Genomic DNA, 12,736 nt, shown 5'->3' with positions numbered 1-12,736 from the left:
GCCAGCATAAAGTACATTAAATTTGTACTTACCCCTGCCAGGATGAAGGCCGTCCTCGTCTTCCTCTGCGTCTTCCGTGAACAGCAACATTAAAATAAAAAAACTAACTACTGGCCACTATCCCTTTAATAAACTTAGCAGTTAGTAACCGCTATGGTAATTAAGGAGTTAATCCCCCTCCCCCACTACCCACCTGAGTGGCCTAACCACCCTCCCCGGGGGAACTACCCCCATCCCTCTACCTATTAATTGTCACAGTGGTAAACCATACCCACAATATGGGCATGGATTGCCACAATGGCAATTAATGGACAGGCTACAAATATAAAAACAAGCACTAAATAAAATACATTACATTAAAAAAAATGTTGCCAATAAACCCATTGATTGTCACTGTATTAAACCATGCCCACAATAGGGACATGAATTGCCCCAATGACAATGAATGGGCAACCTAAAAAAGACCATAACAAAAAATACAATACATTACAATTAAATAAAAACAAACATTTGCCATAAAATACATTAATTGTCAATGTGTTTTATCTATACCCTCAAAGGAGCATAGATAAATGCATTGACAGTCAAAGGGCATCCCAAAAAAAATACAAAATACACAATTAAATAAAATCCAATCAATGTGTTTGTTACCTTTTATGGGATGAAGATTCACCCTTCCTCGTCCAACTGTGGCACCAACTCTTGACCCACGAAGCAATGATCCTCAACAGCCTGATGCGACGGGGTCCATGATCCTCAGTTCATTGCAGAGTAGTCTCCGGTAAGTTATTTATTCTTTTCTTTCTTCTTTTTTTCTTTCTTCTATTCTTTGTAATCCAACAGGTCAGGTACAGTACAGGAGATGTTGATCCGATGGCTTCTTGGGGTCAAATGAGACGGGCCAGGCCTTATATAAGGCCTGTGAGGTCACATTTATCTGCCAAAGGTTACACCCACCAATCTGATTGGTGGATATACCATGTAATGTCTACTATTGTTTTTAATGTCGTTACGTCATCTTAGTGGGAGGGAAGCCAGCCAATCAGGTAGGATATGTTTCCCTCCCTTTAAGATGACATCAGTAAAAAAAAAAAAAACAGGAAGCCATTAAATGATACACCAACCAATCAGATTGGTGGATATACCATGTGATGCTTTTTTTTGTCCCTCTCATTTCTAATTTGACCCCAAGACTTCGTCACATCAACATCTCCTGTCCTGGACCTGACCTGGTGGAATACAAAGAAGAGGAGAAAGAAGAAAAGAAGGAAGATAAGAAGAACTTACCGGCGACTTCTCTACAATCAACTGAGGATCATGGGCTTCTTCGCATCATGGTGATGAGGATCATTGTGTCGTGGATCAGGAGTTGGTGCTACAGTTGGACGAGGAAGGGTGAATGTTCATCCTAGCAAAGGTAAGATACACATTAAATGGATTTTATTTAATTGTGTATTTTTTTTTTAGGTTGTCCATTGACTCTCAATGTGTTTATCTTTGTCCCTTTCAGGGTAGATATGCACAGTGCAATGCATTTGTTGGCAAATGTTTTGTTTTTATTTAATTTTAATGTATGTTATTTTTTTCGATTTTTGTTTTAGGTTGCCCATTCATTGCCATTGTGGCAATCCATGCACATATTGTGGGCATTGTTTACTACAGTGACAATAAATGGGTTTATTGAGAAAAAAAAAATGTTTTATTTAAATGAAATGTATTTTATTTAGTGCTTGTTTTTTTATTTGTAGCTTTCCCATTCATTGTCATTGTGGCAATCCATGTCCATATTGTGACAAACAATGGATTAAATGGCTAGAGTTTTGTTTTATAGTAATGTATATATTATAGTAATGTATTTTATTGTATTGCACTGTAATGGTTATTTGAATGAGCAAAATAGCTATTAGCCATCTTTGGATAAAAGCACTTTTGCCTATTCCTGTGTGGTGTTGGTGGTAGAGGGGGTGGGTGAAGGGGTGTGTGTTTAGGCCTTGTGGGAGGGGATAAACTCTTCATTACAGTAGCAGTTGTAACCGTTAAGGTAATGAAGGGGGTTAACCCCTACTGTAATCCTCCCGGGAGACCTTAACATCCACCCTAGGGCAACTACAAGCTTCACCTACCCCCTCTATCAACAAAAAAGCAGTTCCTGCTATTTAACCCCATCATTACCTTAGCGGTTAGCCGCTAAGGTACAGTAATGAAGCTGGCTGTAATTTTATTTTTATTACATATGATTGAATACGGGGGTCTCCGGAGCTGAAATGAATGCGGGTCAGCAACCGATGTCCCTGGCATCAATCCGACGCAGTAAAAAAAACAATAAACTCTGTCAGATGCAAATCGTGATTCCTATCCGACCACCCTTTAGATGGTGAGAAAAGAATGCAAGTTTTTAACGAGCGATCTGCATCTCGGAGCTTTGTGAATAGCAGTTACTGGAAAAAATTTTTTTGCCAGATTCGGCATTTTTTGAGCTACTGTACGGTAATAGCGTTAAAGCTTGTTAAGAAGCCGTCTTTATGCGATATTGCAATGTTATCGAAGCTTTGTGAATAGATACACATGCAATGTCACTTGAAAAGGGCACTTAACCAGCATTAAGGCACTTATCGAAGTTTAGTGAATAGGCCCGTATAACTTATATACTAAGGCCATTGTTTATACACAAACACTTTTTAATGTTGGAACCCTGTCCTTCTGTTTTTGCACGTTGTATTTCTTCTGTATATGTTTTTACAGTTACAATGCTGATGGATGACTTACCGCTATATACCTTGCTCGGGTAAACACGTTCATATAGTTCAAACACATCAGGTGGTGGAAATTCTTCCACTGAATGAAAGGTAAATTTAGACTCAAAGTCATCTGTAGAGGTAACAGAAAAGTAAAATAGTAGTCAGCTAGAAAAGAAGAATAAGTTGCATCCATATTCTAAACATCGAAAACTCCTGTGTCCTATTTGCAAAAGCTTAGTTTAAAAATGTGCTAAAAGTCCATACAAGATGTAATGATTTATATTAAACAATTATGTAATAAACATGTATCACACAGTATGGTAAATGTATATGTACAGATACAGTAGGATTGACAATATTGACAGAAATGGTTCATTAAGCCAAATTTAGGCACATTAAAATAAATTCCCTTTAAAGTATATTCTGACATTGTAAGGGGTCTTATGGAATTGCACCATTTAGTAAGCAATGGCCCCACGAGTTTAGTCATTACCATAACTCTGTCACCAGAGCAAATAGAAATTATCTGATGACAATGTAGAATAGCAGGAACGTGAAAGCAATTGTCATACTTAGGATTCACAAAGAAACACATTATTAAAATGGGTTCCTAAAACGATAAGGATAAAACAGACTACAGGCATACCCCGCTTTAAGGACACTCACTTTAAGTACACTCGCGAGTAAGTACATATCGCCCAATAGTCAATCGGCAGCTCACGCATGTACATGTGAGCACGTCCTGAATCTCAAAGTTGAACTCCCTACCTGTAACGAAGCTGTGCGCAAGCGGGGAGACTATAGAGCCTGTTACAAATGCGTTATTTACATCAGTTATGCACATATAGTATATGACGATTGCAGTACAGTACATGCATCGATAAGTGGGGAAAAGTAGTGCATCACTTTAAGTACATTTTCGCTTTACATACATGCTCCGGTCCCATTGCGTACGTTAATGTGGGGTATGCCTGTATACATTACACTATGTTAATCTTGAGAATGTACCCACTTGGGAGTTGACAGATTATACTTTATTCATAGAAGATATTGTAGGATTCTCTATCCAAGTTTCCTGGCTGACAGTGTTGTGTAATACAGGTGCAAAAAGCACACCCGTGTATCATGATGATTGACTTCAGTAGTGAGAGAGGTTACAGGTCATTAATTCCCCACCAGAGTGTCATGACAATTAAAAAGACACGAAAACGATGTACAAAGGATGCCATAAAATAAGTGTTCACTAAACAAATAGAATAATATGATGCCCATTTTCATATTTTATGTTAATTTGCAGGATACACCGTGTGCATGGTGTTTTTCAGGCACAGCACTCAACCTTGTATGTATAGCTTAACTTTAATTAAAAAGAGAGACGAAAAATAAAGAAATGTAAATAGCCCTGCCATAAAGGAGTGGTTTAAAGAGCTATCTCTTCTTCTCAATATTATTTTAGAAAGTATATTTATACAATGTTCTAAAAAAAAAAAAAAGCCATATATTAAATCTTTGTGTTTTTTTGTTTTTTTTTAAATAACATAAAATATTCAATATGGTTAGGATCCACTAAGGCACTCTAACCCATGTGTGTTGTAAGGCACTCTATCCCATGTGTGTTGTAAGGCACTCTATCCCATGTGTGTTGTAAGGCACTCTAACCCATGTGTGTTGTAAGGCACTCTAACCCAGCGGTGCGCAATCTGTGGGGCGCGACCCCCAGGGGGGGCGCGAGACTGCCGACGGGGGGCGCGGGGTTTACAGAGGCCCCGCGCGCTTCCCGAAGGCACTTAAATTAAGTGCCGGGGGAGCTGCAGGGCCTCTGTAAACCATACTTACCCGTGGCTCCGGCGGCTTCCTCCCGGCGTCGCCATGGCAACGCGGCGTCAAAATGACGCTGCGAGGTCATGTGACGTCACGTTGCTATGGCAACGTGACGTCATTACGCCGGTGCGAGGGTAAGTTGGGGTTGGGGGGGGCGCGGGAGTGAGGGGACAGCCGGCAGGGGGGCGCAGGGAAAAAAGTTTGCGCCCCCCTGCTCTAACCCATGTGTGTTGTAACCTGAATTCAAGTGTGCTGGAAGTTACTCTACTGTTAATTCTGCATTGACGACTTCTCACCATATAGAGTGAGGTGTAGACTTCACCTGATGACCAGGGCAGAGATCTGTGGTAGTTGAGGGAGCCGGCATCACCACAGGACACTTTGAACAGTAGTGTGAGCTAAAGGAATCATGGTCTCAGCTCCTCTCTACATTGCACAAGGCTTGGTGCTGCTCTGCAGTGATGTGCTGTGCCCCATGTCCCATGGATGCACTCCAGCCACAGAGCAATATATAAAAAGGTTTAACACTCTCCCTGTGCTGTGCCATCATCAAATCCGGAAGGGTGCCACAATGGAAAGGCCCCGACGGCCTGCATTAGCACAGCAAATAATTCAGAGTCTTGAAAATGTTTGTATTGTTTTTAATGACGATTGTTTTCTTAAGATAGCATACAGGCCTTGGGATTTAGAACATGCGGAGAACATGCAATGCTTTGGTCTGCACTGAGCACTTTGTCATACAGCCAGAGACGTTGTATGTTCTCTTAAATTTTTCTAATAAATCCGCCAATATGATGAAAAACTGGATATGAGCAACTGATCGGATGTTTTTCAGTAGCAGGATATAGGAGTAGCTTATGGTTGCCAGATGTCCCGTAAATACGGGATTTTTACTTATTTAATTTACTTGTTCCGATGTCCCGGAAAGGTCTGTCGGACGCATCATTGTCCTGTATTTTAGTGCCTTGACGTGAAATGCCTAAACTTAAAATTACTGTAATGATATCAGCCATTAAAACGTACTAGATTTCTACTTGGGTGTAATAGTTACCTTTTCCAATAGATGTCGCTTTTCTAAATTATTAAAATAATAAAGGTAGGACACTGCCTGGTTATGACATAATACCATGACACCCACACCTACAGGGGTTACTTTTTGTCCCACTGCTACTTGTTTGTTCAGTGCGCGTCTTTCCCCGCCCTTGGTAATAAAACCAAAGTATATAACGGTCAAGCGGGAGATACCATTCAACTCGAAGCATTGGCAAATCATCCATCGCTCATTATGACGTCACAATGTCATACTGGATGTCCACACTTTCATACGGCGTCCCGTATAATAAAAACTTCAATGTGGTAACCATAGCGTAGGTACAGTACTGTACTCGTCTGCTGTGTCGTTTCTGCACTGATTGTCAGCGCTGGAATCACACTGACTGTTGAGGACGCCCCCTGTTAACTTTCTCTGACTTGTTTTACTTTCATTGTTCCTACTATTTTACGTATCTTTTATGCAGATTTTTGTAGGCAGGCCTGCATCTGCAAATGGTGTCATGCTTCGGATGTAACCATGCAAAGTCAGGGATAGCAGCCAAGGGGTGATTCCTTGACCAAAAGAGAAATAAGCAAACGTACGGACGATACCTGTGCTTTGCATGCCTTCAGTTTTATTCAGCGGATAGGTCTGCTGAGTTGAAGGTCTTCCTGAGGAGGTTTGATGAGAATGTTGTCTGCCGGACAGCTCAGTGCTAGGTGATCTTGCTGGTGGAACTGGGGGAGGCGCTAACCTCCCGCCACTCGATACTGAAAGAAAGAAACAGGTGAACTTCTCCTCTCCATGTGCTGTATTTTAATAAAGAGTTGTCAAGGTTTCTACTAACTTTTCTCTTTCTCTAGTCTACTCACTGCTACTGTGCAGAGCTGCTCTAAATTAAGTGTCTGTCATTCTACAAAACCATTCATACTGCACCGACACACTTTATTCGAGCAAATACCCGGTATGTACCTGGCAGATACCTGGAATGCGCCGCTCCTCACCTCTGACAAGCCCCGTTGTGTTTGCCTTCCCAGCCTGGGTTCATGCCTGGCTGATGGGCGGCTGATCTGTTAAATGATAATGATTAGGATTTAATAGGCTGCAATGCTTCGCGTGTCTACCAGATGGCATAAATTCATGAATTGTAATGCAGTATATATATATATATATATATACTGTGCAGTATTGCAGCCAGCGGGAATAAAATGCTTCAATCCCTGCTTGGAAAATAACTCAATGTACTCGGGCAGAAAACAGTCACAAACCTCAATACACCCGGGTATACCCGAATTCGTGGGACTAGCCAAGCTCGAATAAAGTGTGTCGCCAGTGTATTAACCCTTTACCAGTTTTGATGAAGTAGGGGGTCACTATTTGGAGAAAAGGGGGTTCATCCTTAGAAAGGTGATTTGTATTTTCTAAAAATGTCCCATATTATGAGGGATCAGCATTCTTTAAAATAACACAATTAGTTTTTGGCTCCTGTGGCCTATGAACAACATGTGGTCACTTCAGCTTTGTTTTACCCCTGCCAGCACATCAATGCTGACGTCTAATTAACATATCCAGGTCTAGTCATTTGAAATGATAAAATATACATGTAAAAATATTGGTGCACAGAACTAAACATGATGGTCCGCCAAAGAATTGTTGATAGTGATGATAAGGGCAAGTATGAAAATAAACCTCAAAGATACCCCTCTTTAAATGAGAAGCTATCAGCGTGCTTTCCATGCACACTTAACCCTTCCCCTGCCAAAGGGGGCAGCAATGGGTTGATGCATCCTTACAAGATGCTGATAAGCTTGAATTCTGCAGTGCAGAAGAAAAGTGAAACGCACTTTTTACAGGTTACAAATAAGTCAACTTCAAGGGTGATGGAATCTTTCTAATCGCCGTGATAAAATGTTTCATTTTTGGTGTGTTTTGTGGAATTGCCTCTTTTGAATCAACGTATTTTTCTAATTTGATATCCAATTCCAAACTTTCAAAATATGCCCGATACCTATTCAAGCCTATTTTAGATACTCTTATCACTACAAATACGAACACAAACCGCAACAAGTTTTGTACCTGCGACTTTGTGAATCCTCCCGTGTGGAGGAGGCACGGACTGTTTTGCAGGAAGAAAGGTTGTATTCTTTGCTGGCCGAGGAGGTGGAATATTGCTCTGGTCACACGTCGGAGGAGGTGGCAAAGCCTCAGATAATCTGCGTATAGCAGTGAGTGAGGGTGGAGGTGGAGGAGGAGGCGGCGGAAGTGAAGGAAATTCCCTGAGTTCGGGTGGTGGAGGGAAAGAGTCAGATAACGCTGTCGCCCTGCCAAGATATCCAGAAGGTAGAGGAGGTGGAAGAGGTGCATGATGTTCTCTGAAGTCAGGCTGTGACGAGGAAGGGCTTGATAACTCTGCTGTCCTACCAGGAAATCCAGAAGGTGGCATAGGAGGAGGATGAGGATGAGGAGGAGGGGGTGGAGGAGGGAATGAAAATGAAGTTCCTGAATACCTATGAGATTTTTCAGTTTGAGGAGGGAAAGGAGGAGGCGGAGGAGGAAGAGAAGGGTTAGAAGCCATTGCCGTTTTTGCAGAACATTCTTTCAAAGGAGAAAGAGCTGGAGGAGTCTGCCCCACCAGCAGTGGTTTACTACCGGCTGGTGGGGTTGGTGGCGGTAGTGGAGGCGATGGGCCAAGAATATTTGGTCGTGGTGGTGCAGCTCTTATTGCAATTGTGCGTGGTGCAGAAGAGGATGCTGGTTTTGGTGGATCAGGAGGATTGTGAGAACTCCCGTCCGGTTTCGTGCTACTAGTCACTTGGTCCTGATGTTTTGGTGCACTTGTTCTCGGTCCTGGATGCTGTGGGGCACTTTTATTTCCTGCAATGAGAATAGATTCACATAGAATCTGTCTAATGTACAGACTTCAGAAGCCTATCCTTGCACGCCAAGCCACACCATGTTCAATGAAATTACAAACAAACTGTATGTGCATGCAGTTACTTGGGGCCTTATTCTATAAAGTGTGATAGAAGCGATTCGGCTCCACCACATGAAAAGCCCCATTGACTTAATAGAATAAAATCCTCAGTATGTGACTTGGATATTTGTTCTTTAAAAGCCACAGTCTGTAGGTGTTCCATGAAAAAATGGTAGACAAAGATACTTATCTTTTTAAATGGAATTACCTCAACAAGATTATACTGTATATGAATATGTATATGTATATGTACCACACTTACTAAGGTTATGATGGGTAAAAAAAGTGACAAAAACCCTCCACAGTAAAGAATATAGCAACTGTAAATATTACTGCATGTTCATTTGCATGTCTGAGACAGGTCTGCAACCCTGTCTTTCACCATTATCGCCCAGCACACAGAACGTCCACTGCAGCAAGGGATTCTGGGAAATGACATGCAAATGAGCACACAGTGCCACCTTTTATCTCAAGCTCACATTACATGAACAACCCTTAGCCAATGCATGCTGCTTTAGGCACAGCTTTTAAGCAAGGGCTTGGGAGATGCAAACTTTTTTTACCCACCATAACCTTAATAAGTGTGGTGATTACCTACCTTACCTTAATCTCAAATGAGCAAATGCCAGCAACCAACCTCACACTGATGATACCCATGAAGGTTGAAACATGTCTGTGAGTGGGTTTACTGGCTTTGCATCTCCCAAGCCCTTGCTTAAAAGCTGTGCCTGAAGCAGCATGCATTAGCTAAGGGTTGTTCATGTAATGTGAGCTTGAGATAAAAGGTGGCACTGTGTGCTCATTTGCATGTCATTTCCCAGAATCCCTTGCTGCAGTGGAAGTGCTGTGTGCTGGGCGATAATGGTGAAAGACAAGGTTGCAGACCTGTCTAAGACCTGATACACACACACGCACACGCACACACATTACATAGAAAGATGTAAAAACATATCGCTAGAAAAATACACATCAATACAACTATAGTTTTCTTAGGTGCATGGGATAGTTAAGCTGGCATTCTGTGAAAAACGTAAGTGTTTGAGAACTTGGAAGTGATGCCCTGACTGGGGAACTAAATCTATGCCAGTATTATTTAAAAAAAGATATTTAAACAAACAAGGCAATCAGATGACCTAGCTGCACACACATACTGTACTTCAGAAATCACGCACACATGTATATTTCCCATCCTTTAGTAATGGTTGCCAGTGGATGGTAAAGTTGTAGCTATACCATTGTCCTGCGATTTTAGAGTATAGATCAGAACCCCATGAACTCAATATACTTCGACAGTGTTCTCTGTTGTTCACAATGGGTGTTGACATACAGAAGAGAACACCATACCCTTCCAATGCTTTACCACTTTTCTCACCTGTTGTAACTCTTTGACCTGGAGGTCTAAGCGCTGGAAATCCTCCAGCAAATAAACCTCCCATAGGAGGTGCCACAGCACTCCTGCCATTTCCTGAGCTGACCCCTTCCCTGTTGGGTTTTTTGGAATCTGTAAAATAAAAGGGGGGTCGGGTGGAAGAAAGGTTGATAAGATTATGAATTTAAGATATTATTATATGTTTATATTTTATTTGGTTGCATCATCCTACAAGTGCACTTAAACAACAACAAAAGGATAATGAGCCTTATCAGTAATTATTATTTACTAAAGAAATCTTCTGCAATAAGACGCCTTCCCGCACTGGAAGACACCCATTCAAGTCAATATGTATTGTATGTCTTTATTTATATAGCGCCATTAGTGTACATAGCGCTTCACAGCAGTAATACACGTGACAATCATATAAATAACAGATAATATAAATAACAGATAATATAAATAACAGATCATGGGAATAAGTGCTTCAGACTTAAAAATTAACATTTAGGAAGGGGAATCCCTGCTCCGAAGAGCTTACAATCTAATTGGTAGGTAGGAAGGACGTACAGAGACAGCAGGAGGGCATTCAGGTAAGTGCGTCTGCAGGGGGCCAAGCTTTATGTATCCGGTGTATAGTATTAGTCGCGGAGCTACTCATATGCTTCGTTAAGCAGTTGTGTTTTAAGGTGGATAGAGAGGGTGCTAGTCGGGTACTGAGGGGAAGGACATTTCAGAGGTGTGGGGCAGTCAGTGAAAAAGGTTTAAGGCGGGAGAGGGCTTTAGATACAAAGAGAGCTCAAGAGTTGGGATGGTGCATAGCGAGAAATTAGGGCTGAGATGTAAGGAGAAGCAAAAGAGTGTAAAGCTTTAAAAGTGAGCAGGAGAATTGAGAGTGTGATACAGTATTTGATAGGAAGCCAGGAGAGGGATTTCATGAGGGGAGATGCGGAGACAGATTTCGGAAATAGTAGAGTGATTCTGGTAGCAGCATATAGGATAGATTGTAGGGGAGACAGGTGAGAGGCAGGAAGGCCGGACAGGAGGAGGTTACAGTATTCGAGACGGGAGAGAATGAGGGTCTGTGTCAGAGTTTTAGCAGTGGAGCAACAATAGACAGCAAGGTGTCTTCCAGCTCCAGAAAGTGTCTTATAGCAGAAGACAAAGACTGCTAGTAAATATGGGCCAAAATGTATATACTGTAGCAACGAGATACAAGAAAACATGACCTGAGAAATGCATGTTTGAGGCGTGTAGGAGGTATGGACGAGTTTACAGGAGCTGATACCACTTTTTGTATACTTTAGCTCTTTAGAGAACTGTTCTTCATATCAAAAATGCAAAACACACTAAGTCAAAGTTAAAAAAAATCCATAAAATGAGGTTCAAATGAAATGTTAAAAAATGTTGAGCATTTTAAAAGAGACTTTTGTGTAACATTCTTAAAATGTGTGAGCCATGTAGTACCAACCATAAATGTATGTATTCTTGCAGTATATCTGTTTATTTGAATGCACTTCCACTTCCAGATATATGTTGTAGATGTAATTTGTTGAGATAAGACTATGCACGCTTTTAAACAGCCAGGAATTTTTCTAATGTTTGTTTGTTACACATTTCCCTGTTTTGTTTAACCCTTTCTGTACCGGCAGGGCTGCGGTACCACATGGTGAGGGGACAGTCAGTGCAATATTATCATGAGAGATATCAACATTTGCACCTACAACTGGTACAGTTTTCACTAATGCTTGTTTATGCCACAGTTTTGCCGTTGGGAGACTATGATAAATGACCCCTCTGAAGTCGGAAAAATGAAAATAATTAATATTTGATCAGCAGTGTCATGCACAATGTCTTATTACAGCTATAATCCATACTTTCAGATGCAAGGTAAATTATATTTAGTTTGACTGAAAGCTGTTTTACAGCTGACGGTTCAAGTACTGTATCTAAGGCTGAGTCCTCAGTGTACACACCACAGTGAGCGCACCACATACCACAGCAAAGCCCTCTATGGGGCACGTCCCAGTGGCTGTGTGTGTGGGTGCGCAAAGCGCAATGACTCGTACACTGGCAGCGCTCCTCTACAGACAGCACAATGCGGCTTTCAACTGTGCACGCACCGCCAGGCGGCTATGCTGCATGTAATACTGGGGCCGTAGCCTAAAGCACACCTCCAAGCGACAGTGTTTTATTTTTTTAATAGGTTTGAAGCAGGGGGTCTCCAGAGTTGAACCACATTGAGCTTCCTGAGATACTTATAGGGTTGCCAGGTGGCTTGTCTAAAAAATACTGGCCAAAATGGTGAAAGGTGCGACGCGCGCGAGAATCGTTGGTGAGGAAGAATGTTATTTATAAATGACCTGACTCTTACGTAATTTTTTCCAAATTTCACTCCAAGTATTCACCAATTTGCACCAATTTATATTATGTTTCGTAAAAAAAATCTGGGGATGGGACTTGGGGGGAACGCCCTTCTGAGGATTTTTTTAGGAAATAGAATATGAAATAGTGCAAATTGATGCAAATTGGTGCATGCTTGGAGTGAAATTTAGAACAAATGACGTAATGGTCAGATCATTTATAAATAACCTGCAGTCATACAGGCCCATGGCGTGCAATACTGCACCCCTCCTCATCGCCTCTCTCTCCCCCCTTATCCTCTCACCCTCCTACCCCCTTGTCTTCTCTCCCCATCCCTTCATCCTCTCTCACCCCCTCCCTTCATCCTCTCTCATCCCCCCTCCCTTCATCCTCTCTCATCCCCCCTGGTAAAATATATAAGGCACCTGGGGCCATAC

The 12,736-nt window shown here is 41.7% G+C and overlaps 1 protein-coding gene across 5 annotated transcripts in view; it reads right to left on the bottom strand.

Moving 5' to 3' along the window:
* WIPF3 (WAS/WASL interacting protein family member 3) overlaps window positions 1–12,736 on the bottom strand; it is a 74,894-nt gene that overhangs the window by 5,647 nt on the left and 56,511 nt on the right. For 4 of the 5 annotated variants that reach the window (XM_075586865.1, XM_075586864.1, XM_075586863.1 and 1 more), the window contains 4 exons: window positions 9,939–10,067; window positions 7,669–8,466; window positions 6,195–6,362; window positions 2,767–2,868 (listed from right to left, as the gene is read on the bottom strand). In XM_075586865.1, the coding sequence (XP_075442980.1) occupies window positions 2,767–2,868; window positions 6,195–6,362; window positions 7,669–8,466; window positions 9,939–10,067 (1,197 nt within the window). The remainder of the gene's footprint in view (window positions 1–2,766; window positions 2,869–6,194; window positions 6,363–7,668; window positions 8,467–9,938; window positions 10,068–12,736) is intronic. The other variant, XM_075586866.1, reaches the window with a different exon arrangement.

The sequence above is a fragment of the Ascaphus truei genome, chromosome 2 (genome assembly GCF_040206685.1).
Source record: "Ascaphus truei isolate aAscTru1 chromosome 2, aAscTru1.hap1, whole genome shotgun sequence".
Lineage (NCBI taxonomy): Eukaryota > Metazoa > Chordata > Amphibia > Anura > Ascaphidae > Ascaphus > Ascaphus truei.
The sequence above is the reverse complement of the archived record's forward strand: the minus strand, read 5'-3'. Positions and strand labels throughout refer to the sequence as shown.